General features: G+C 39.8%; 2 protein-coding genes across 3 annotated transcripts; one reads left to right on the forward strand and one right to left on the reverse strand.

The window, feature by feature from the left end:
- The first annotated feature begins 4 nt into the window (after window positions 1-4).
- rabepk (Rab9 effector protein with kelch motifs) lies at window positions 5-17,320 on the forward strand. 2 transcript variants are annotated; one of them, XM_067969716.1, is made up of 8 exons: window positions 5-106; window positions 959-1,026; window positions 8,514-8,665; window positions 9,948-10,100; window positions 11,580-11,741; window positions 13,144-13,293; window positions 13,835-13,990; window positions 15,036-17,320. In XM_067969716.1, the coding sequence occupies exons 2-8, from the start codon at window positions 974-976 to the stop codon at window positions 15,371-15,373; spliced, it is 1,164 nt and encodes a 387-aa protein (XP_067825817.1). In that variant the 5' UTR covers window positions 5-106; window positions 959-973; the 3' UTR covers window positions 15,374-17,320. The 2 variants fall into 2 exon arrangements, with proteins under 2 accessions (XP_067825817.1, XP_067825818.1); XM_067969717.1 differs by lacking the exon at window positions 13,835-13,990.
- Window positions 17,321-19,181: 1,861 nt separating this feature from the next.
- On the reverse strand, window positions 19,182-25,562 carry hspa5 (heat shock protein 5). The gene is made up of 10 exons (XM_067969715.1): window positions 25,455-25,562; window positions 24,640-24,783; window positions 24,327-24,558; window positions 23,398-23,532; window positions 22,653-22,765; window positions 22,314-22,468; window positions 21,993-22,228; window positions 20,848-21,085; window positions 20,555-20,722; window positions 19,182-20,091 (listed from the first exon to the last, which is right to left on the reverse strand). The coding sequence occupies exons 2-10, from the start codon at window positions 24,750-24,752 to the stop codon at window positions 19,529-19,531; spliced, it is 1,953 nt and encodes a 650-aa protein (XP_067825816.1). The 5' UTR covers window positions 24,753-24,783; window positions 25,455-25,562; the 3' UTR covers window positions 19,182-19,528.
- Window positions 25,563-26,428: the final 866 nt, after the last annotated feature.

A 26,428-nucleotide genomic window follows, 5' to 3' on the forward strand; every position in this document is an offset into this window, starting at 1 on the left:
TTCGTAGTAAAGTTGAAAGTTCAAGAGTTACAGGTTGCCTTAGTAACGCTAAGGGAAGGAGTTGAAGGAAGAGAGCTCAAAGCGTTCGTGTCACAGACCCGTTAGTGTAAGTATAGCGAGTAAACGGTGCGATATCTGTTAGCCACCCGAGGTATTGGAGACAAGTATGAAAAAAGGGACCTGAAAGTTTACATCCGTGTTATATCACCAAGCAAGCCCTTCAGATTGGATGCTCATCCGCCTGTCATTTGATGTCTCGGGCCCTTTTCGTCTTTGGTGTATTTTTATTTTTCCCAGAAGCAAGCAGCACACTAACTTACACATTGAACTTCCTGACGTTTGGGGAGAGTCTGCGTCTGTTCGAGTATTACAAGGAGACAATGTTACATTTAAGTCAGAGGGAGTTGTGGGTGTTAGGGCTGCTGTTAAAGCTTATTCTAAGGGGACTCAACAAGGATCTAACACTTGCCTGCTATTCGGAGGTAAAATCGAGACCATGGGATTAAAGGGTCAGTGGCAGCGTGGATACGAAATTGGCTAAGAGACAAAAAACAGAGAGTGGTGGTGAGCGGTTATTTTTCAGACGGGAGGGACGTATACAGTCGGTCAGTATTATGTATTTTGTATTATCTGAGTAAGATTTATATACGTTTGTCTTTGAAACTCAATCCTGAGGATTGGTAGAAAAGCTTGAGTGACTGATAAAGCAGGGATTCAAAACTACAGACAAAGTTTACAACCTGTAGCTCATGTCTTGATCTCGGCCCTGCGTCAGATTTTTAAAAAAATTATGACTTATTTTACGGGCACATTGGGGCTCCAATATGTTTTGCCATGGATTGAATAAGTGTTTATGTTAATACAATTTAATTAGGATTAAATTATGAAGGAGTTAGTTTTTATACAGGACAAGTAATATGAAAGTTTAATTACTCAATATCTGCTCGTTTTATTCCAGATTTATCAAGAAATTATGGAATTAATGACTGTCTTGGAGCCAGAGGAAAGTCCTCAAAAAGCAACATGGTAGGATCCATAAGCACGTGTATTATTTAATTTGACTCTATCAATGGGTATTGTAACTATAAAATGGCCTTGTGAAACAGGAATAAAATGCCCCCTCCTCATTTATGTTTGTACTGTTTAAACTATACATGAATAACAAGTTTTTGAAAGATAATAGTGACATGGAGGGGGATTAATGATAATGTTTAGCACCCGCAGAATGGTATAGTGTCATTTTCTGCCCTGTTGCACATTCTTCCTCCTCTCGGCATCGACACTATGTTGAAATAAAGGTGCATTATACAGTCTTCAATTCTAACTCGTTCTTTTCCAGGACCTGAAATCTGTGGAACTCCTTACCTATCTCAGTCTTTCCTTTCTCCCATAGTCTACGGGCTTTCGAAACTCAGGCTTAGTGTCGCTAGTTCTTGATTTACCTTATCTTCAATCCAATCTCTTCAACCTTGATAATGTCCTGTGCTAGCATCTTTACCCAAGTTTCTTGATACTAAATTTCTTGACGTTTTTCACACAAAACTATATATTTTTTAAGAAAGCAAGATTCCAGGTTAATTACATTATCTGATTCAAAAAAAAGGACCTTTCCTTATAAGGCGATGGTACACTATACAGTACAGTGGAGAAGGAAAGTACACATAGAAATTCACTTATAACATGAAATTTTGTAGCTCAATTATTTTTAGAAATGGGATTTATAATTCAAAACCTCTTCCATTCTGCCTGACCTATACAGACTTACACTGGTGCATGTATCACATACATATCGTACAAAAGTTGTGCACCATTTGCACAGGAAAAATCCTGGCTTAAGGAATAAATCCCTGTCAAACTACCACTATAGCCCAGACCCAATTAGAAATGGGGCTTCCCAATGGTTTATCCCAATGTGAGTTTAACCCAGAATCTGTCAACAGGAAAGGAAAAAGGGTGACCAGCCTTAGAGGAGTTATATCTGGTCCAGTCAGAGAGAATGCACAGTCATCTCTGATTCAGCTATCCTTCAAAGCATGGGGAATGTCACCTAACACTCAGTAGGAATGCATCTGTCAACTCCAATGAAGAATCCGATACAGGAGACAATCTAATCAAGTGCTTTCTATATGCTTAATCTTCCAGTACAATAAATTGTGTGTGGCTCTATTGAGATATCAATTCATGTTTAATAAGGAAATAAGACATAAGGAAAGGGCATACAAAAAGGCAAAAAATGGCACAGATCCTGGCGAATGGGAAAGATACAAAGATCAACAAAGGGTCACAAAACAGATAGTAAGAGCTACAAAAAGAGAGTATGAAAAGAAACTCGCAAGGGATATCAAAACCAATACGAAGAACTTTTATAGTTATATTAGGAAAAAGAGGATGGTCAGGAGCAGTGTTGGCCACTTAAAAACTGAAAGTGGGGATATGATCATTGACACTGGGGAAATGGCGGACATGTTGAATAATTACTTTGCGTCAGTATTTACAGTCGAAAAAGAGGGTAGCATGCCGGAAATCCCAAGAAAACTAATATTGAATCGGAGACAGGGACTCGATAAAATTAATATAACTAAAGCAACAGTAATGAAGAAAATAATAGCACTGAAGAGTGACAAATCCCCAGGACCAGATGGTTTCCATCCCAGGGTTTTAAAGGAAGTAAGTGAGTACATTGCGGATGCCCTAACTATAATCTTTCGAAGTTCTCTAGATTCAGGAACTGTCCCTCTAGATTGGAAAATTGCACATGTCACTCCGCTTTTTAAGAAAGGAGAGAGAGGGAAACCGGGGAATTATAGACCAGTTAGCCTAACATCTGTTGTGGGGAAAATGCTGGAGTCTATAATTAAAGATAGGGTGACTGAACACCCTATTTTCACTTAATCAGAGAGAGCCAGCATGGATTTGTGAAAGGTAGGTCGTGCCTGACAAACCTGATTGAATTTTTTGAAGAGGTGACTAAAGTAGTGGACAAGGGAATATCAATGGATGTTATTTATATGGACTTCCAGAAGACATTTGATAAGGTCCCACATAAGAGACTGTTAGCTAAGATAGAAGCCCATGGAATCGAGGGAAAAGTACGGACTTGGTTAGGAAGTTGGCTGAGCGAAAGGCGACAGAGAGTACGGATAATGGGTAGGTACTCACATTGGCAGGATGTGACTAGTGGAGTCCTGCAGGGATCTGTCTTGGGGCCTCAATTATTCACAATATTTATTAACGATTTAGATGAAGGCATAGAAAGTCTCATATCTAAGTTTGCTGATGACACAAAGATTGGTGGCATTGTCAGCAGTGGAGATGAAAACATAAAATTACAAAGCGATATTGACAGATTAGGTGAATGGGCAAAACTGTGGCAAATGGAATTCACTGTAGACAAATGTGAGGTCATCCACTTTGGATCAAAAAAGGATAGAACAGGGTACTTTCTAAATGGTAAAAAGTTAAAAACAGTGGATGTCCAAAGGGACTTAGGGGTTCAGGTACATAGATCATTGAAGTGTCATGAACAGGTGCAGAAAATAATCAATAAGGGAAATGGAATGCTGGCCTTTATATCTAGAGGACTAGAGTACAAGGGGGCAGAAGTTATGCTGCAGCTATACAAAACCCTGGTTAGACCGCACCTGGAGTACTGTGAGCAGTTCCGGGCACCGCACCTTCGGAAGGACTTATTGGCCTTGGAGGGAGTGCAGCGTAGGTTTACTAGAATGATACCCGGACTTCAAGGGTTAAGTTACGAGGAGAGATTACACAAATTGGGGTTGTATTCTCTAGAGTTTCGAAGGTTAAGGGGTGATCTGATCGAAGTTTATAAGATATTAAGGGGAACAGATAGGGTGGATGAAGAGAAACTATTTCCGCTGATTGGGGATTTTAGGAGTAGGGGGCACAGTCTAAAAATTAGAGCCAGACCTTTCAGGAGCGAGATTAGAAAACATTTCTACACACAAAGGGTGATAGAAGTTTGGAACTCTCTTCCGCAAACGGCAATTGATACTAGCTCAATTGCTAAATTTAAATCTGAGATAGATAGCTTTTTGGCAACCAAAGGTATTAAGGGATATGGGCCAAAGGCAGGTATATGGAGTTAGACCACAGATCAGCCATGATCTTATCAAATGGCGGAGCAGGCACGAGGGGCTGAATGGCCTACTCCTGTTCCTATGTTCCTATGTGACTGAGAAGATATCTCCCAGTATTGAACAATTGTTGGGCAGTTCCACAAGTTGCTTTTCTGTCTGTTCAGCAATGCTGTACAATGGGAGAGATTTCTTTCCCTGAGACAGCATTTGAGTGATGGTTAAAATTACTTCTTAATTTTTCATAGCTAAGTATTGACATTGGGATAATTTGATTTAAATTATGGTGAATTTGTATTTTTAAAGTAACAGCATATACATAAAAAACATAGAATTTCTTCTATAATAAACTACAAATTGTAGTGATGCTACAATCATTAACCCTGTTGTGTGAACATTATTACACAGCAACAGTTTTGAACTGTGGCTGAATGGCAGCTAGCTATGGGGGAAGGCAGAAATGCAAACTATTTCGAAGAAATGGTACTGCACCATGAATGAAGATATGAGAGGAAGTGCAGAATTTAATCTGACAAATACTAGAAGATAGGTTCCCCTCCCCCCTTTACCAGTTTTCTCTGCCAATTTTCCTCTCCTTTCATAAGGCATTTCACCTCATAGGGCTACTGTTCCACGGGTGCCAGTCACTCTATAGTACCTCACCTGAGTGCCTATTATTCATGCGTGAGCTTTCGTAGTGTGTGTTGACAAACTATTCTACCACAAAGGCTGCCATAGCCAAGACCAATTCTTTCCTCATCTGGAATTCACCCACATGTCCTATTCTGCAGGCCCCGCTGGAAATAATCAGATGTGATAACATCACCATTTTTGATCCAAGGTGCTGTTACATTTTAGCTTTTCATTGAACAGTTTCACAAGGAATCCTTTAATTGGATGCTATCCACCATGCCAAAAGCTTTATCTTATTCAGTAATTTGCCCTTTTCAGAGTTGTGAATTAACAATTACTCCCTTGCAATGATCTTATTGGATTTAACATAGTTTTGTGCAGTGCTACCAAACTATGTTTTGGTAGCACTGCACAGTTTTATAGACCAAAACTACGAACATCTATTTAGAATTAAATTGAAATATGAAGTACAACATGTTCAGATACTAAAAAGTATAAAATGTAAATGTAACATGCTATGTCCAGATTGCGGTAATTACCCTTCACAAGAAACATATTTAGATATAAATAAAGTTTCTGAATGACATGCAAGTTGTCTTGCACACTACTTATGATGTTGGGATCAAAATTTCAGGGAATGGAACAGAGTATTCCACTGATCAGATACCAAAACTCAGAGGAAACTGCAATACTTTTGAAATACATGACACAAAGTCCTGCACAATATCCTCTTAACCAAAATCCACCACCAAAGACTGGATTGCGGTTTACCATTTGTGTCGAAGGTTTTCATATATGATGCACAAATTGGTTCATTTCAAAATGTCCCAACTGTTGTATGTCAAAAGATATTGATAACCAAGCCAGATATGTACACAGCAGAACAGCAGTAAAACAGAGTGAATTGCAGCACCATAGAATGTTAGACTACATTAGCTAAAACTAGTTTGTTGACCATAATCTATGATAATACAATTAATACCATCACAAGATTAAGTACAGCTAACTGCATCAGAAGTAGATTGATCTTTAATATTTAATAAACAGAATCTAGATCATCATGAGCAACAAGAATTTAAGTATCTTGGCCATAGTTAGTTTTTGCTTAGTAATAGTGAAACAAAGTTAAATTCCATGTCTAAGATTACAATACAAACTTAGAAAAATTAAGTTTACTGTCTGCATTCAACTTATCACTGATAGGTTTCCAGTGTTAAGGCTGCCACTTTATGATATGAGTATAAAATTATACAGCCTGTCTCCTTGTGTAGTAGGCTGCTGTGGTACCCTGCCGTCCTCAGTCTGCACTGGCTTTATCTCTGGGAACACCTGCAGGAATCTTTGATTGAAATCTGTGAAAAAAGACACCGGGTTGCCCCAGTGTCAAGAACCCCAAAATCCTATTAAAGTGCTCCCAACATTGCTTTTTGGCACACGCAATCACAACTAAATTAAACCAAAATCCGATTGTCTTCATCAACTATGCACTCCGCTCCCTGAGGTGCCCACTGGCCGCAGAAAGCCTTAAGTGTACCAGCAGACACCGTGTGCTCCTTCTCCAAGGCCACCTGGGTGCAGAAAATGCTGCGGAAGAGAGGCAGACAGTCGGACCGACCGGCCCCCCCAAGGACTGCATCTAGCCTGGACCTGTGAGGAACACCTGCCAGAAGTCATTGTTTTCTCAATCATCTTTTCCTAGTTTTATCTAATTTTTCATGCACATTAGTTCTCTGTTGCTATTATATTGTATTTCTGTTCTTAGAAGCTTATGCTATTGAATTAACTGTAATGATGCATTTTACAGTTCCCATTTTTATTTTGATTTGAATACTCAAATTTTTCAAACTTTCTTATTTTCAATTCTTCAAAAGCTCCCTGCAACTTCCCAAAACCTTCTGATTTGAGTGGTCAAAGTTTGACCTTAAGTACCTTAGAATATTATAAAGAATATCATATTTTATTGACCAGTAATCACCAATCACCAATTCAACCACCTAGATCAATTTCCAAAGCATCACTCAACTAAGTAGCCCTGCCAGAAATGATAATTGCCAGATTTTAATTAGTTTCTCAAAAAACAGAATCCCATTTTTTAAACTTCTTCCTCTTTCCCAGCGTCTAGATCACCATAAGGAAACATGCTTTCACATAGTAGGCCTCTTTCAAGATTGCAAATGGTTCACTAAGGGGTGATTTGTTCAAAAACCATCGCACATTAATCTGCCTTTGTTCTTCATTTTTGGTTGGCCGTAGCTGGAGCTGGTAGAAACACCAGAATGTGTGAATGCCATAAAAATATCTGAGCACGCAATGATTAACTCTTAAATGTTATTCTGACATGCACATAGTATGTCTTCTGCCAGATGCATGTCTTGAGGCACTGTTTTAAACCATGCAATTTGTTGGAAAGTAAGTTATGAGATGTAGTTAACAATATCACAACTCAAGAATATAAAAGCTATATACAACTATCCAAATATAAACAGAAGTGAATGGAGTGCTGGAAAGAATTCACAAATCCTTCCAGGAATGGTGTGACTATGCTAATACTTTCCTGAAGTGAAACTGAATACTCAGTTAAAATGCGACACCTTAGTGCACTATTGTACTGTTGTAGAGAGGTGCAATATGCATTCTTATCTGTTATTCCATACATAATAAGTTCCTGATCCTGATTGTAATCTTAGGAGAGGCACAAAATGGAGGCGAGGCACTTGCCCACAAGGAACAAAAGAAAACTGGTGCCCATGAGACACCCCAGCCCACAAGCCAGATCAAAATTAGCAAAAATCTGAAAGCCGGTAACTTGCCTAACCTCTCTGCTGGTGCAACGTCTTGCTGGCCAGCGGAGAAGAGCGTCCCCATTAGAAAGGCATGTATTCAGGAATTCTCCATTGCACCATTGGAAACCTGGGTGGACAGTGCTGCATGGCACGGTGACTTGGAATGTTCTTCTCAGCCGCTTTACAGATACCTGGCCAGCTTTCCCATTCTGCGGCCTGGAAGAAGATGCATATCATTTTTATTTGCAGTGCCAGAGGTTGCAGCCCCTGTTTCACTATTTAACGGGGCTGCTCCTCAACTTTTGATTGCATTTTAGTCTCACGCTCCTTATCTTTAGTCACTCAGTGCACAGAGAGGCGAACAGGTTGGAGGACATCCTGGTGGGTCTGCTCCTGAGCCTGGCTAAAACCGCCATTCATGGTCCAGGATGTGAGAGATCCATGGGGAGGTTTGCCCCAACTGCTTAACTCTCTATTGTGGCCTTGTGTGCACCTGGGTGACCTTGGAAAAGGATCCTGTGGTGTTCACCAGTGCACTTGAAGCCCTCCGCGACTGTTGGACACTGCAGGAGGCCAACTGTATCATTGATAAAAGAAACCAAATCATGATTTTATATTATTTGTGAGCATTTTAGTTTGAATGAGCCATATTTATTAGTGGTGCCCTCCTCTTAGTGGCATTGGGCAACCCAGTGCCACTCTGTTGGTCCATTTCAAAATAGTCCTATCCTCAATGCAATGGAATGACCTCTGACGCAAGAATTAAAGAGGAGAGGAAGTAAAATAACAGCAATCTTTTAGAGAAAACATTTTGTGCACCAAATTTCATAATAATCTTTATTTGATGTAGAGTCTGACAGAGAACAGACAGTCTTAATAAAGTAGAGAACTGTCCAGAGGGTCTTAAAGACTAATGCCTATTTTTCACTGAGAGTGAATTTAAATTTCTTAGATAAGTACACAGCAATCATTGAGTTTGTGCTTTTCCCCCCTTTTATAGGTATGCTCTTGTACCAAGAGGAGAGAATCCAGGTGTTCGAGTTGGTCATACTCTCGCATACATTCCGGATACCTCTGGGAAAGGGAAGATCATTATAGTTGGAGGAGCAAACCCTAATGGGAGCTTTCCTGATGCCCATATCTTAGAACTGGGTAACAACATGTCGTGTTGATTTTTTTTTCAACTGATCAAGTTGAAATTTTCAGTACACTAGTTTATATTAATATGCAATTCCAGAACTGACTTTGTCTATACCTGTTATTTTCCCTTCTCACTATACAAAGTCTAGAGTTGTCACTGTATTTTAGTAATTTGTTCAGTAGGTTTGTTGAATAAAAAATTAAGTGATTTCATTAATAGACTTTAGAAGTAACTGGAAAATGGTTTTGGTTAAGAAAGCAACTTGGTGGTACAACACCAGCTCACCTCAGCTCTAGACCATGGTTCCTCACATCGTGAGTTCTGTTGTGTCTTTGCATTATTCTCAATTATGGAAAAGCACCTAGCAAGTCACGGAAAAGAAACTGGTTGTGTCCAAGGTCTTACCACTCTTGGATTGGTGTACGTTGCCACAATAGGCTCTCGATGTACTGTTTGATGTAAGTACCATCAATGCTGCTCTGTGACTTTACAGTGGATGACTCTAAAGTGAAATGCAGTTCTGCCTTTCCTTGTATGAGACTCTCATTTTAATGAGGCACAACAGAGTTTACAACTACATCACAATGCCATGTCCAGAAGGCCTAGAACATGAACCTAAGGCCAGTGGATTGTGAAGTGAATATTGTTATTGGCTATTATCAATTGTGATTGATTTACAGGTCTGTGCACAAAATGTATGAATATTGTAATAATGTATCATATATATGTCTAAATTATATTAAACAATAAAAATTAGCCAGTAAGCTTGTCATTCAAAGATTCACACACACAGTCAAACGAACCTGTTCCAGTGGGTGAGTTCCTCAAAAAATGCAGTTAAAGTTTCTTGATAAAATGTATGAAACTCCAGATTGCCTCTGCAATGTCAATTGGTGTTTATCCATTTCTCCAATATGGAATGTTTGCAAACCTATTAATCATCTGCAAATATGTGTACATTTGTTCCATTCTCTTTCTCCTCCACATTTCCCTATTTTTGTAATTTCTTTTCGACTCCAACTCACCGATAGTCACCTTTTGTGATGTTTGTTTTTAGTAACAGTGGCTGGGATCCAATAATGTAGTATTGGGGTAATGTGCTAATGATTCCTGTGTTGTCAGGACAGCCTGATACAATACTAATCTAGCAGTCTATTCTTCCAGTTTGTAAACTTATTTGTGCTGTTATTGATGTTACTGGTCTGTTGTACTAGATATCATTTTGAGATTATCTCTCTTTACTGCTTTGTATCCAAAACTGTACATTCACTGATTTTGTTCCCCATGAAATAGACACACATGAGTGGGATGTACCAGAGTGGAAGGGATTATTGCCTCGATATGAACATTCCAGCTTCGTTCCAGTAAGCAAACCTGGCGGCCTGTGGCTATTTGGTGGTGCAGATGAGTGTGCAAACAGGAATTGTGTCCAAGTTTTGAACTTCGGTAAGGTTATATTAATGCATTGATTCTACTGCCCAAGTGTCAGTTACAAACAACCAAACCTTTAGGAGCTTAATCACTTTAGTGTAATGTCATTGTCGTTTTGTGCTTTACATGCATAACATTTTTGATCAAGAAGACACCTCACTGCTCATAAGTTTTTTTTATATCGACAAGTCACCCATTCCCTCAAAATTCCATACTGCAGGTAATAAAGTATTTATTTAGCAGGAAAAATATAATTGTGTGATAAACTGTAATCCTTGCTCAGCAGTATTTAATATTGTTAAAAGTACATCAGATCATCTGTAAATTGCATTTTTCGCATCGAATTTAATTTAATATGTATGCTGTTAATATAATGCATTAAATAGACTTTATCATCTTTGAACAGAAGAAAAAAATGCCCAAAAGGAGGTCTTGTTCAAAAAATAATTAGCTGAAAACTGAAATAAAAACAGAAAATAGCAGGTCAATCAACATCTGAAAGACAAAGGTTAATAGGCCAGAATTTGCTGTCAAAATAACACCGAGTTTAATGCACACACCCGTTATTATTGTGTAAATAACCCAACAATTTGTGGCGAGGAAGAGATACCCCGTGAGTTGCGAATCGCCGCAAATTGATGGACAACTTGCGCTACTCCCCTGAAGGCAGCTCGCTGTCAACCTTCCCGTGAGTTTCAAGAAATTGCTGCATTTGTGCTGTTAAAACAAATTAAACTCGCCACAGAAAGTTAGGGCTGGTTCTTAACAATGTAAGGACCATTTTAATGACTAGATTTATGTTACTGCAATGCCACTTAACCTCTCCGGCCCAGAAAGGGAACAGCGGAAACTGTGGAGTCTCATTCCTGCAGCTAGTAAATTGTTCTTAGAGGTTTTTAAAATGTTACATTTTTTTTTAAATTCTTGCTTTTCCTTTCTGTCCCTTTTTTCCCTCGATCTTAATCTAATCTTTCCTTCCCTCTCTTTATTTCCCTTTCAGTACCTAATTTGACTCTAATTCACCCTATTTCCTTCTCTGTCTTCCTCTGTTTCTTTCTATATTCTTAAATCTCATTGGTTATAGAGATAGATTGTTGGTCCCATCGCTCATCAAGGCCCCAGATGCCTCATTGACCTCGCATCAGCTTGCATTTCCAGCAACTTGCAGCGCAAAAAAATTTCGAGCTGTAGGGTGAGGAAACAAACTGGGCACACCGCAAAATGCCCTGCTCCAGCAGATTCTGGGCCATTGTTTTGGGTGTAACTCTTCATCACATTTTAAAAGATAAGTTGAGATATTTTGCTGAGACGTCACGTGTTGTGCTAAAGATATATAAGTTGCACCAATTTTACTTGAGCACTGGTACCTTTTATTAAAGCATCAATAGAATTACTTGTTACACAGAATAGACGACAAACTTGAACTAACGATGCTTGTTAATGGTCAGACATAATATAATTGTTGCCCTAGTGTGTATGTTTTGTCTAAACCAGAGACTGGAGTGTGGAGAAGCCCAGCAGTAAATGGGACACCACCAACACCTCGAACGTGTCACTGCTCTACAGCAGCTATTGGAGACTGCCTCTATGTTTTTGGTGGTGGAGACAAGGGAGCAGAGCCTGTGCAAGATCCACAACTCCATGCCTTTGATAAAGGTACAAATGAGCAGTTTACCAAGGAATCCGACTGAACAGAAAACAACATTTATACAACTTATTTCAAGGTGCTTCACAAATGGACATTGAACGGGAATTAGGAGAAGTAGTTTCGCGGAGATAACCAAATCCTGTGAGTCGAGGTATGCTATGAGAAGGTTTCTGAACATGGGGAGAGATGCAGCAAAGCGGCTTTCGAAGAGAATTTCATCGTAGGGCCATAAAGGCTGTGCACCCATGGTGGAGTGGGTCTCAAGGGGAGGAAGGTAGCACAGAAGTCCAGACTCAAGAGCAGAGGGTGCAAGCTGAGACATGGGGCTGGAAGAGGTTACGGATGTCAGGTGGGGCCAGGCCATGAAGGGATTTGTAAATGAGGACGAGGAATTGGAATTCAGAATGCTGGATAGCCAGTGAAGGTCAGCAAAGACTGGGGTGATGTGTCAGCAGTACTTAGAGCAGAATAGAAGTCAGCCTGCAGAAGTCTGGATGAGTGGGAGTTTCTGTAGGTGAAATTTGAGAGGCCAAGTCGGAGGGTATTGGGGAAAGCTGAGTCTGGAGGCGGTAACAGTGTGGATGAGGGTTTCAGTGACTGTGGAGGCAAGGTGCAGTTTTGGTTATGGTCAGGACATGGGGTCAGCTTAGTTGAACAAGACATCAAAGATATTAGAACTTGGATTTATATTGTATCTTTCACATTTGCAGGATGCCCCAAAGTGCTTCATTACATATTAATTACTTTTTAGGCACTTTTTAGTTTTGTAGGCAAACATGGTAGCTAATTTGTGCATAAGGTTTTAGAAACAATAAATGTTCACTTGTTTTTGTTGATGTTGGCACCTCTGACAATGCAGGACTTCCTCAGAACTGCAGTTAAGTGTCAGCCCATAATATATGCTCAAATCCTGGAGTAGGACTTAGATCCACAGCCTTGACTCAGAGGCAAGAATGCTACTAATGAGCCAAGTTGATAATAGTGAATGTCTCCAAGCACTTATTAAAAAATTTATTACATTTTCCCTGTTTAAAAGTGGTCGCCCATCTTTAGATGTCGCACTACACCTTTGCCAGAGGAAGGGTGGGCAGTTTGCTTGTAGAAGTTTGCTGGTGCCACTTGAACCAGCTGCTGGGACATGATCCAAGAGTTGCTTGTCTGTCCCTCAAGCTGGAAATGTGTCCAGCTTTTGTTCACTTTCTCCTCCTGTTTAATCAGGAGCAGGAACTTGCCTTATGGGCATCACGGGCACCAACCAGCACCAGTGTGCTGCACCACCATGTCATGAGAGAATCCAAGTATTACAAGCGCCACAATTAAATTATTGGTGATATTTAGCAATGAACAATTTTATTTCCCTGTGGAAAAAGCTAATCCAAATGTATCTATCTTGGCCCCTGCATTTTTTAGCCACACTCAGCTGGTCGCAGCGATCAACAGAGGGAAGGCCACCAGCTCCAAGACATGGCCATGTGATGGTTGCTATAGGTAGCAAATTATTCATCCATGGAGGATTAGCAGGGGACAAGTTTTTTAATGATATGTATGCCATTGATACAGGTAGGTCCCGTATATAGATATTTATATTAAGATATGAAAAATTATGTTTGTAGAAATTCTTATTGTTAATTGAAGTCATTAATAAAGTATTTTTGAAACTTTGCTGTCCTGATTTCAGGAAATATACACAAGTATGAAAAGAGTGGCCAGTTATAGAACAGTAAAGGAAGAGGACAGGGAGCATGTTGGCTTGCTGCTCTAATCAGATTAGTAATCATCCTCAGCACTAGGGAACTTCGAAGGGGAAATTTAGCAAAATGTAAGAAAATAAGAGCGATCACAACAAATGCAGCAGGAATTGTACATCAATTCTAAGAAATAACCTGGATCGGAAATGTATGGGAAGTGAAGTATTAAAATGTGCTACATTAAGTAGTGCTTGGAGCCTGATCTTTTTCATTAACACTATATGGACATGGGATTGTTTAATAGTTACCCATGGAAACTGAAAGCAAACTAATCTTACCTTCAAAAATGCATTCAATATAATTCTAGATATATTTTCTGAAAGAGTTTTTCATTTTATGTATGTGATGTACAGCTGCAGTTATCATGAAATGGAAAAAAGTAACAATGAAGGGTGATATCCCAGGAGGCTGCGCAGCTCACTCTGCAATTTCCCATGGAAAATACATCTTCATCTTTGGTGGGATGGATATCACAGGAGCCCGAAACTCCATGTATAAGTATCACATTGGCAAGTGCTTTCAATTTCCTCTGCATCACAGGGTTTTGAAATGGGGTTGTCAGTGTGAAAGTCTATCCAGCAATAAACCAGCCCCAATAACATTTTATTTCAATCTCTTAAAATGATGAACTGTGGTTGATTTTCAATAAACTTCATAAGTGATTTCTCTTTGGACAACAGAAATCACCAATAAGCTTGTGGTGAATTACCTATTTGTCCTGTTAAAGAATCTGAGCAAGGATCTCTCCCTTCTTGGATTTTCACCAAAATTTCACATACAAAACAGACTTTTTTGTTGCCATTATTGTGACCATTATGGACCATGTGAAATATTACTTACGTTATACCAAAACGATGGGTGAGCAGCTTAGACTTACTGGCCTTCTTGTTCTAACATTATGTTCTTTCTTTTCTGTTTTATAACTATTAAAGCTGTTGTATTGCTTTGGTTACTATTTCAATTGGGCAATGTGTTTTTCTATCTTTCCCCACCCTACTAGCACATTTATATATTTTTTTTAAAAATCCACCTCCAGTACTCTCCCCTGCCACATAAAGCATTCACCAACAGAATGCAAAACCACCTGTTCCAGGTCTCTGGCTATACTGGTTTAAAATATGCACAGCAGCCAAAGTTGACTTGTTCCCTCAACTTGTGTGCCTCGGTGAGAGTGGGAGGTTAGCAATGGGGATAATCAAAGGTGTAATCCCATCATCAGTTAACTTTAAATAGATCTGTTAAACACACATGAATATTAAAATGAAAGGAATACTTAAGGATATGATTTGGCTGTAGTCTTGTGCGTTCATTAGTTTAAAATAAAGAAAAAAATGCTTTTTTTTCCCCCTCTTGCAGTGGCAAGCTTCTGAATCAGAGCTGTTTTCTACCAGTTGTGGGAGTGGACAGTTACAGCTTGATATTTTAATTCTCTATTTCAAAGTTCATTCAGTGCTCAAAAGAAAAATATTGAAATTTAGTGCTATTGCAGAATCCTGTTTTGAGGTTTCACTTGAAATTACATATGTGTAACATTTCATTTTTTTTAAAAAACAGACAAGTATTGCTGGACACTATTAAAATTTGATTCCTCTCTGCCTCCAAGAAGGCTGGATCATGCCATGTGTATTATACCCTGGAAAATGAGAGCATCGAAAACTTGTCCTCCTGCAGCAACTGATGGTGGCAAACAGTCAGCTAACGGCAATACACCCAAGGAATACCAGGAATCTAACCAGCAAAGTCAGAACGATGGAAATCTTACTCTTAGGAATTGTTCATTACTTCAAAATCAAACCGAGAGTATTGTGCATCTGTGCTTGATATTTGGTGGAATGGACACTCAAGGGCAAATTTATAATGACTGCTTTGTAACTCTTGTTGATGGCTGTTAGCAGCATGCAGTTATGTCTTTTGTCAGGCACATAACACCCCTCCTCTCCCATGGTTACCAGATCTCTGCAACATGGCTTCTCTGCAGTTCATTGTTCAAATGCAGCAGCAAAATTGGTGAATAGACTTTGACAATTGAGTTTCCAATTCCAAAATAAAATTAGTTAATGCTTTGGTTAACCTGCAGTGCTTTTGGATTTCCAATAAATCGCATGTCATCCTAAGATGGTTAAAGCAAGGTCCAAGCTAGTGGTCCCTATTAATGATGTATAACTGAGGTCAAAGTTCTGGTGTCCTAGCCACTATTGTCCCCCTCAAGCACAAGGAACAATTGCTACATCAGTTTTTTTTTCAAATCACCTTTCTGCTTGTTTTCCACAAAAGCTTGTGAACTCAAGATGCAACCTGTTGTCATGGTTGAGGGTAAAGGAAATATAACTATCACTGCAGAAGAGGGGAATTCTCAAAACAATCCTACTTGTGATCAGTAACTGTTTGACAAAGCTTATCTGGTATTTGGTGCAATTAAAAGCCATTTTTGTTTCTCGTCTTAAACTTATGCAGATAATCTATGCTGCTAATCAAATCCATTATGTGGGTAATTTAAGAATATGTTTAATAATTAGTGGATCCACCATTACAGTCCTCACTGGATAAATTGACCAGTGAATGGGTGAAACATTAGAGCTCCAGGCTGATTAATTGACAAAGCCAGAAAAAAAAATTGTGCATCGATACAACCAACTCAAATTCAAGTATTAAAACCTAGCCCACTGGTTCAAGTTTTCTCCACAGCACCAGTGTGATCACAGCCAGAAGAAAATTCCTAACTTTTGCATGCCAAGGCTAGTGTAGAGAAAGCTCAAGTTATGTCTAAGTGAGGGTACATTGACAAATGAGTGACCAGTTCCTGAAAAGAATGGGAAGCCTTCACTACCTCAAAACTTATTATACGATGAAGCATCTGGCCATGTGTAAGCAAGTTCTTTAACAAACAAGTGCCTGGTTTGTTCATAATTTCCAGATATGCATTCCGATGACCCAACAGACTCAACTATGTTGACTTTGTTCTGACCCTAGTGTTGAGGGATTGAGAGCAAGTGAAGAATCCATTTTGTATTAAGCCCTAAAGGCTAAAAACCTGCAGAAATGACAGTGGTCATCACATGGGTCACAAACAGCCAGATCTTGAGGTTAAATGACTGACTACAATTAGATCTGAACTCAATTCATGTATTCTGAGGGACAAACATCTGTAGTAGAACCATAATAGGTACATTTATGCTTTGCTTAACCTGAACACCAGCTACTCCTGCCAGGCCCTATGACAGATCATACAATCTATATGAAGTAATGCAGTTAGAAAGGTATAAAAGGGTGAGCATCAAATTTTTACAAAGTTGAGCTCAATGACTAACATGTGACCTCACACAGCAAAGCATCACCTTGTGTTCCAGGGTATTGTCTGTGTGTGTTCCTTTAACTCTTAAACTTGTAAATGTTTTGACTCCTGTGCCGAGAACTCTTTCCTGATACATCACCAATGACTGCAGCCTCTGTCAATCCCGACAATAGAATATGAAATTAACCCTCAGGAAGTTTTAGACAGTGTTTTGCACGCTGAAACAAAAGATTGCCTGGAACAAGTTGGTATAGCTATCGAAAATACAAATGCTGGCAGAGATTTTCATCATATACAGGAAATAAGTTTAGTTTAAGCCTGCTACCCACCTGTGTGGTCCATTGGGATTTTAATGTAAATCTTTATGTCACAGCAAGGTACTTTGTGAAATGGAGGTTAACAAAAGGTGATAAATTCCAAGACTGTCATTGTGCAGATATAAAATGTCTTAACATGGTCATACATTACGAAGCATTTTATTGAAATCTAGGTGTTGCCTATATACAGAGTTGTACAATTTTTTCAAATAAAGTTAAAAACTAATCAAGCTCTGAATATAAAAGTTGATTGAAACTATACATCCTATACTTCTGTTTGTGTGCCTTTTCATTATGTCCACTCATGTGTTTACCATTGCTGGTAATATTGGAGAAAAATAGCATCAGCATGAACCTAATTCCCTGATAAACATTCAGGTACTATTACAACCTAGAAGGGGTTGGCATTAGATAACCTGGTGCTCAATGTCAGTGCAGAGTGGCAACTGCTTTCCTTTTACTGAAAAGGAGTAGGGAAGGAAATCCTAATAGAAGTGATAGCTTGTATGCACTCAGCCATGGAATGGGCAAGCTGGGACAGGGATCATATTGCTGGGGGCAGGGGGAGTTTATCACATACCTCTTGGAACAAAAATCAAGGGAATAATAAAATTCATCACTGCGGCTTTCTAAATCTCAAACATGTGCAGTTATTTTGACATTCCTTTTCAGATGTAAGCTGTGCTAAGTTAAACAGTGACATTTAACTGGCTATTTGCAGCAATTCCTGTTTTAACAGGGAAACAGACTAAAGGTTTTAGTCATTACACAATTAGATACATGTTTAAAGTTTCAAAAACAATTGCCAAGTTAAAATATGTTAGAATCAGTGGGCAGTGTCAAAACAATTTCACTCAGCTAATGTTGTGCATTTGATTGTAGTTCAAACTGATTCAAACACAACAGCACCTCATTTCCTATTACATGTTCTCCATAATATGTTGACCTCAGCAGCTTCTGAAAAATCTCCCATAATACTTGACATTCAAATGTCAAAGTGTTTCAATTCTTCAGTTAGTAACTTACTGAATCCAATAAAACAAATCTCTTCATTGGTGATACATTTCAACTCGTAGCTTCCCTGTAGCTAATTAATGAGAATGCATTTGAGAGACCAACTGTTCCAGGCTCAGTAATGAACTGCAGTGTTTTATCCAACAGCCCAATACTTAACAGCCATCACGACACCTCGAAGCGCACAGCCCTGAAAACTGAAAACCCCTGGACTAGGCTAACAGTTTGTCCATCTGACAGAGCAGTTTCCCTATCAAACCCATAAAATTCAACCAGGACAAACTGAGGAAATTACATGCTATGAATTGCCTCACCTTCAAGGGCTAAGTTGCTAAGACTGGGAGATAACAGGCTGGACACCCCTGGCTCAATCACATCATCCCTAAAACCCCAACATTTGGTTTTGTTATAGTACATGCATCTTTCAAACTGAACTGAGTACTGAAATAGAACACCTAGCTCAGTTTATTACACAAGCTCTCATACTTTATACTTCAGTCAAACATACATGAGGCAATTCAGAAGTTACATTTAATGAACAAACCTGGCTTAAGAACCAAGTTACAAACTTTGATGTACCGATGCTATTACCACAAATCACATTATTGGTGGATTTTACAACATGCACTTGAAGTTCCAACCACTTACCTATTCTGCAGTTCCCCCTCCTGCTGAGTGATTGGGCAATTTAGTGTCTTGTACTCCACATGTAGCCAACTTCCACCACCAAGACAACTTGTAAACTAGTTTAATTCATACCAGCATTACAGAACCTGCATTAATTTAATGGCGTAACATCCACCTCAGGACTGCCATTGATTTGAACAGTATGCAAACTTACTAGTTCACATCTCATTCTAAAGTCGACTTACACTAGTTCATATACCATCTAAGTAGTACTGCAAGTAGGGCAGCTGGTGCATGGTGGATCAAAGTGCTTTGAATGAAGTATTCCCAATTGGTCAAAGGTATCAATGACTAAACTAATTTTAAAACTGCAAGACACATTAGTCACCTGTGGTCATCAGCATTTTCTTCTTCCAAATAGCTAGATCCTTAAGACAAGGAAAAGGAATGTTCATATCAAACATAACATTTATTGGTCAATACAGTAGAAAATGTTTTCTACACTTACACAGGCCAAACAAGGGATTTCAAATAAATAGAAAAAAATGTGTTGTGTACTTGGAGAACATTGTATTCATAACCCTTGACATCTAAGCTCCCAATCAAGTTCTCCCCTCTGAATTGTTCATGCTGAAACTGCAATAGAAAGTACTGAGCAGCCATTTAGGCTAGCATGTTCACTCCCTCAAGTGAGAATTCTGCACATACATTCAAGAATTAAGTCCTTATCATTCAGATAATTCTTTTGCAAACAGTAAAGTTCAGTCTGCTATTTACAAAAATATTAAGGGTCCTTATTACAACTCATCCTTTTCAGTCTCTTCCTCCTCTTCTGGTTGGGATCCACCTGCACTTCCATAGAGCTTACTAACAATCGGCTGAACAATCTCTTCGAGTTCCTTCTTCTTAGCTTTGAAGTCTTCTATGTCAGACTCTTGGTGACCTTCAAGCCATTCAATCTTTTCTTCCACAGCTTTCTCTATGGCCTCTTTGTCCTCTGCAGACAGCTTGCCACCAAGTTTTTCCTTATCACCAATCTGGTTCTTCAGCGAATAAGCATAGCTTTCTAGGTCATTTCTGGCATCAATACGCTCTTTAAGTTTCTGATCCTCTTCAGCAAATTTCTCTGCATCATTCACCATCCTATCAATTTCTTCTGGGGTCAGACGGTTCTGGTCATTTGTAATGGTAATCTTGTTTTTATTCCCAGTGCCTTTGTCTTCAGCTGTAACACGCAGGATTCCATTTACATCTATTTCAAATGTTACTTCAATCTGAGGAACACCACGAGGTGCTGGAGGAATACCAGTCAGGTCGAAGGTACCAAGAAGATGGTTGTCTTTTGTCAGTGGACGCTCACCTACAAAACAAGAACAATATAAGCCTGGTGTTGCATGGATAGCTTCACTTTCACACAAATATCTTGTATGAAAGTTGTATACATTTTGCCACATGGAACACAAGTACCATTCCTGCACTGGTAATGAACAGCTCAATGCCATCTGGGCCACAGGAGCCCAAAGGAAGTCATGGAACTCAGTTTAACTTGAGCCTTAAATGAAGTCATACAAAACATGAATAGAACAGATACACTCAATTTTTATCAACTGAGCCTTAGCACAGCTCCACAACTCATGCAGCAAGTCAAACACAGTTCAGCACTTTTTGACCAAACATAGCTATTGAATATCCAACATAAATGTTATAGACACCACAATGAAATACAATGGCAGCAGTTGCCTTGCAGTAGAATTCAATAGTCAGAATCAATCTACGATAAAATCAAAATTTGTGTTCCAGGATTAAACTAAAGAGCAACCTACCTTCATAGACCTTGATTGTTACAGTGGGTTGGTTGTCAGAAGCAGTTGAGAAGATCTGAGACTTTTTGGTCGGGACCACTGTGTTACGTGGGATCAGCTTGGTCATGACACCACCAACAGTTTCAATTCCAAGAGTCAGGGGGCAAACATCCAAGAGAACAAGATCACCTAATTTTGGGTTCAAGTGGAAAGCAATGAGTCAGGAAATGAAATTAACAAGTTCAGATTGAATCAGATTCAGTGACGTCTTCAAGCAGTCACAAATTAACATTAACCCAATACCTGACACTTACCAGTATCCTCCTCTCCTGATAGAACACCAGCCTGCACTGCTGCACCATATGCCACAGCTTCATCGGGGTTGATTCCACGAGATGGCTCCTTGCCATTGAAAAACTCCTTCACCAGTTGCTGAATCTTAGGAATACGAGTGGAGCCACCGACAAGGACAATTTCATCAATTTCTGTTTTCTTCAGATCAGCATCCTCCATGACTTTCTGCACAGGTTTCATAGTTGATCGGAAGAGATCCTGTTAAGAAATTTTTAGAGCATATCAGCATGCCGTACTTTCACTGATTCAATGTACTTCCTTTGCACCTCAGTTTTTAAACTGAAAATACCAAGTTTTGAGTTCTATAGTGGAATAAAATGTAACTAAGCCAGCATGACCAAATTGCTTGATTGAGGTGAAGTCATTTAAGCTAAACAGCTCAAGAATTTTTTTGTGCTCACAAGTCACTCAATTTTAAGGGCCAGGAGCAGTTGACCACAGTAGTCCCCACTCACTACCAAAGAAGTGAATTCATGTTATGTCTTAAGCATAACATATGATCAAAGACAAACAGATGGCAACCCCCTCCCCACTTAACATGAAAACCCTGAAGTTAACTTACACATCTGAAATTAGAAAAGGCAGCCTTTTCTGCTCACCTCAGCATTGGTCCATTGACCCAAGTACCATTGTGAAGTGTACTTTAGGGCACTTGATTTTCAGCAGCCCTTCCAAGTTTGGACACTTTTGCAACAAATCCCAGAATCTAGACTAGTAATTTGCTAGGAAATCAGGGTTTAACTTGCTCCCATCTTCAAAATGGGCAGTGGGAGAAGGGAAGTGGAATAAAGAAAACCAAACAAATTGAAGAGTCTTGAATGAGAATTAAGTTTAACATTGGGCTTTTAATTTAACTTCTATCAACCAAGAGTAGACAGCAATATCTCACCCAGGCTACTTGACTGGTGTGGGGAAAACTGCTGCAAGACTTGTCTTTTGAGTTTGATTTGCTTTCATTACTGCAAGTTTCAGCATCAAAATGCTGAAACAAATACATAAGCCAAACATCACTGTTCAAGTCACCTTTACATTTACTGAGGCGATTCAAATCCAATAGTTGGACAAACAAAAGCCAAAGAGAAATAGTATACAAAAGACCACTCACCATATTCAGTTCTTCAAACTTTGCACGAGTTAAAGTTTCAGAGAAATCTTCTCCCTCAAAGAAAGATTCAATTTCAATTCTAGCCTGATGTTGAGCAGACAAACCACGTTTGGCTTTTTCAACTTCACGGCGAAGCTTCTGTACTGCTCGGTTATCCTTCCTAACATCTTTTCCAGTTTTCTTCTTGTACAACTTGATGAAGTGCTCCATCACACGCTGGTCAAAATCCTCACCACCTATTAAAAGAATTCTCTTTAGAACTTACAGTAATTTAAACAATGTGTAAGAAATATATTAACGCAGCTATATTTATTGTCTTACCCAGGTGAGTGTCTCCATTTGTAGCAACTACTTCAAAGACACCATTGTCAATAGTAAGCAGTGACACATCAAAAGTACCACCACCAAGGTCAAACACCAGAATATTCTTTTCACCCTCTCGCTTGTCCAACCCATAGGCAATTGCAGCAGCAGTCCTGAAGAAGCAGGGGAAACAGTCTAATGAAATCTTTCAAACTTTGGATATTTTAAGAGGATGAATATTCTTATTACATGACCAGTCTGAAATGTTAGATGAACAGCCAGACAGAAAATTCCAAGTGATTCACACTGGCTGTCAACATTTACTATAGCAAATAATTTTCCAGTGAAAATACGTACGGTTCATTGATGATCCTCATAACATTCAAACCAGCAATAGTACCAGCATCTTTTGTAGCCTGACGTTGAGCATCATTGAAGTATGCTGGCACTGTTACCACAGCATGGGTAACCTATAGAAGATAAAATAAAGTTATCATCTTCACCAAATAGCACCAATAAAAGTACTTAGTGAAGATTCAGCTTTATCCTACACTGAGCCAGTGAGAAATTAAGAATGCTTGTGCTTTCTATATCACTTGAATTTGTATTGTGGAAAGGTGTTTCCCAAAGCATCAATCTCCAAGTATGCAGACAGATTTTTGTGGCCCACATCAAGGCAACGGCACAGCCCCAGTCCATCCCCTCAACCAGGAAGGGTGTGGCACTCTATAGGAGGGTACGCAAGAAGATTCAGCCAACTACAAATCTAAATTTTAGTTGAACCAGCTCAAATGGGTGTCAGATTTTTAAGTTTATATATGGACCCATTCAAGTTTCCCCAAGCTGTAAAACTAGCTTCTTCTGCACTTATTGCATTTACTAGTGGCCTTTGAATACAAAATAGGCAGGAGTCCAGTAAGAAAGTGCTCAAATACTTAGCAGTCCAGTTAAGGGTCCTCCTATGCAGTCATTATTTGCTTCAGAATTTAACAGGTAGTTTTAAAGAATAAAGCAGTAAACGTCATGGTATGTAAGCACCAGCATGTATATTTTTATCTATTCAGGTTAGAAACACTAACTTGAGACTATCAATTTCAAATACCTTCTTGCCAAGGTATGCCTCAGCAGTTTCTTTCATCTTGGTCAACACCATAGCTGATATCTCCTCTGGAGCAAAAGTCTTCACCTGACCAGAAATGTCAAGTTGGACATGGGGCTTGTTCTTCTTTTCAATAACCTAAATAAGAGAATATAGGGTTAAAGGAGCGCAAGGAAGAATTTGGATTTATATAGCACCATACACAACTTCAGAACATTCCAAAGCCAATTAAGTACTTTTTGAAATGTAATGACTTTTGTAAGGTGGGAAACATGGCAACCAAGTTGCACACAGTAAGGCCCCACAAACAGCAATAAGACATATTACCAGATGACTTCGTGGCACTGACTGAAGGGACACCAAAAGAACTCGCCTACCCTTATTCAAGAAGCGCCATGGTTATCTTTTACATCCAACTGAAGATAACAGGGCCTCAGTGTAACTTCCTCAGTGCTGCAATGAAATGTTAGCCTACATTATGTGCTCTGCTCTCTGGAGAGGGGCCTGAACCTACAACCTTCTGTCTGAGAAGAGTACTACCACTGAGCCAAGGCCAACAACTAAACTGAAAGGCAGCCATCTCTAAACCAACACAGTTAGAACAAACTCTGAACATCTGATGGTCTAACATCCAATTGGTTAGAGGTTTTGATTGAAAGTTAGCACCATGTGTACAGTGTCTGACTGCCTCCTGCAGTCTTAAATTAGTTGGTTAAAGTTACTGGAAGATACCCTAGAAAATAGTAACAACCACTTTTGAGGTCAGAACCGAAGTGTGAACACAACAGACTCTAAACTAATTTATAAATAGTATTATACCACTCAGCTCAGGATTCCCTCCACTATGCAGGAGACCCTGAAGCAAAAAATGGCTGCCATCCATGTAAACCCACATTTTCAAACATGGAGAAACAACATCATTTTCTTATTACCTTAAACGGAAAATATTTGATGTCTTGTTGCACTGCAGGATCATTCCAAGTGCGCCCAATAAGACGCTTGGCATCAAAAACAGTGTTCTCTGGGTTTGAGGTCAGCTGGTTCTTCGCAGCATCACCTATCAGACGTTCTCCTTCGAGTGTGAAGGCCACATATGATGGAGTGATTCTGTTACCCTGGTCGTTGGCAATGATTTCCACACGTCCATTTTTGTAGACACCAACACTGGGAAGAGAAAGAAGTTAATATTGCCATTGTTTTATTTTAAAAATTTGAAGCAAAGACAGCCAGTGATCTCAAACTTACCATGAGTAAGTAGTACCAAGATCAATTCCAACTACAGTACCAACACTTTCTCTCTTATCCTCTTCATCAGCAAGGACACTGCTGATAAGCAGTAGAAAGAAATATCCTCTCATTGTGAGTCAATTGAGTGCCCTTCCAAGTAATCTGAGGAAGGAAAGGTACCAGATCAGCTAATACTGCAAACTCTACCATCTCCTACAGAACACTGCCATTAAAAGTAATTTGTACATCAGATTACTTTCAATTTAATATGGATACATGAATGCTATTAATAATTATCCTCTGTAGCCAGGCATATAAACGCCCGATCTTTCCCAATGGAAGATTAACACATAGTCGAGATATATAAAGTTCAGCTTTTGCTATAAGTGCACAGCTTTTACAAAGTGAACAAAAGATTAACCCCGATACAATCAATCTGGAAAACAGCCAACTGAATCGGTGTCCCGGAAGCCATTTTATAACAGCCAACGCTGAGCCCCCCGGCTCCCAACCCATTTCTAATCCAATCACCGAGCACAGCGGGCCTACACCCAACTCCCAAGGCGGTAAAAAAAAAATAAAACTGACTCAAGAATAAATAATTTGAGATAAATATAACCGTATTAATGCCGCACTATTGTTCTCAACCCAGCGAGTAATCAATCGTCGAAAAAGTGGGCAGCGCCACGCGGCCCTGGCCAGACTATTGGACCCCGGCCTAAAACCCTTACCTCCTCACGATCCGTTCTCCACAGAAAATTAATCTATTCCCAATGATTTTACCGCGCTGGGTATCGGTCTATTCAAAGCCTATAGATAGATATTTAACTTACCCGCTGTTTAACACTGTACCCGTAATGAACTCCCGTCTCCTATTGTCACCCCTCAGAGATCTGTTACCGGCGCTACTGCCGCTCCTGCCTTTATATAGAATCTTGACTTCCTCGTCGTGGAGGGCTGCAATTGGTCGGGTGTCCTTGCGTTGGAGGCCGATGATTGGGCAGAGGGCCCACGCTGGCCACTCCGGAGGGTGACACGTACGGGGCTTTCGGGGACTCGTCAGAGGGGACCGGAGAACCCGCCCCCTGCGCGGCAACGCGCGCGTTTATTGGCCAGACTTTAAACGTTCGCGGCCCAGTGGGAACTGGCGCTCCCTTCCGAGCTCGAGTCGCAATTGGGTCGTTCAGTTGTCAATCATTGGAGACGCGATGACTCCCCCCACTTCTGCCGCTTTGCTCATCGTCGATTTCATCGGTGTTGCGTGCGTTGTTGCGTCATCGGTTCCCCTTTCCGTTCTGGAATATTCACCTCCAGAATTACGGGAACCACTTGTCGATTTTGAGCCGGGCGATCTACTTTTTGAGTGAGCTGTCTAGAAAAAGTTTTTAAAATATAAACTTATAATTTAAACTTGCAATGAGTGCGGTCTGATCATAAAAAGGTTACAACACAGAAGGAGGTCATTCGGCCCATCGAGTCGGTGCCGGCTCCATGCAACAGCAATCCACTTCGTCCCACTTCCCCGCCCTATCCCCATAGCCCTGCAATTTTTTCACTTCATCCAGTTCCCTTTTGAAGGCCATGACTGAATCTACCTCCACCAACCCGTCAGGCAGTGCATTCCAGATCCTCATGTCACCTTTGGTTCTTTTGCCAATCACCTTAAACCTATGTCCTCTGGTTCTTGATCCTTCTGCCAATAGGAACAGTTTCTCTCTGTCTGGACCCTTCATGATTTTGAATACCACTATCAAATCTCCTCTCAACCTTCTCTGTTCCAAGGAGAACAACCCCAGCTTCTCCAGTC

The sequence above is a fragment of the Heptranchias perlo genome, chromosome 31 (genome assembly GCF_035084215.1).
Source record: "Heptranchias perlo isolate sHepPer1 chromosome 31, sHepPer1.hap1, whole genome shotgun sequence".
In the NCBI taxonomy this organism is placed as follows: domain Eukaryota; kingdom Metazoa; phylum Chordata; class Chondrichthyes; order Hexanchiformes; family Hexanchidae; genus Heptranchias; species Heptranchias perlo.

Excerpts from the sequence above, each read along its gene's own strand:
- rabepk (XM_067969716.1), top strand. The coding sequence starts at position 974 with ATGGAATTAATGACTGTCTTGGAGCCAGAGGAAAGTCCTCAAAAAGCA. Across the intron at positions 11,742-13,143 it reads ACTCCATGCCTTTGATAAAG|CCACACTCAGCTGGTCGCAG; the intron begins GTACAAATGAGC and ends TGCATTTTTTAG. Across the intron at positions 13,294-13,834 it reads TATGTATGCCATTGATACAG|CTGCAGTTATCATGAAATGG; the intron begins GTAGGTCCCGTA and ends TGTGATGTACAG.
- hspa5 (XM_067969715.1), bottom strand. The coding sequence starts at position 24,752 with ATGAGAGGATATTTCTTTCTACTGCTTATCAGCAGTGTCCTTGCTGAT. Across the intron at positions 23,533-24,326 it reads TCAAATATTTTCCGTTTAAG|GTTATTGAAAAGAAGAACAA; the intron begins GTAATAAGAAAA and ends TCTCTTATTTAG. Across the intron at positions 22,229-22,313 it reads AAATGGAGACACTCACCTGG|GTGGTGAGGATTTTGACCAG; the intron begins GTAAGACAATAA and ends TTCTTTTAATAG.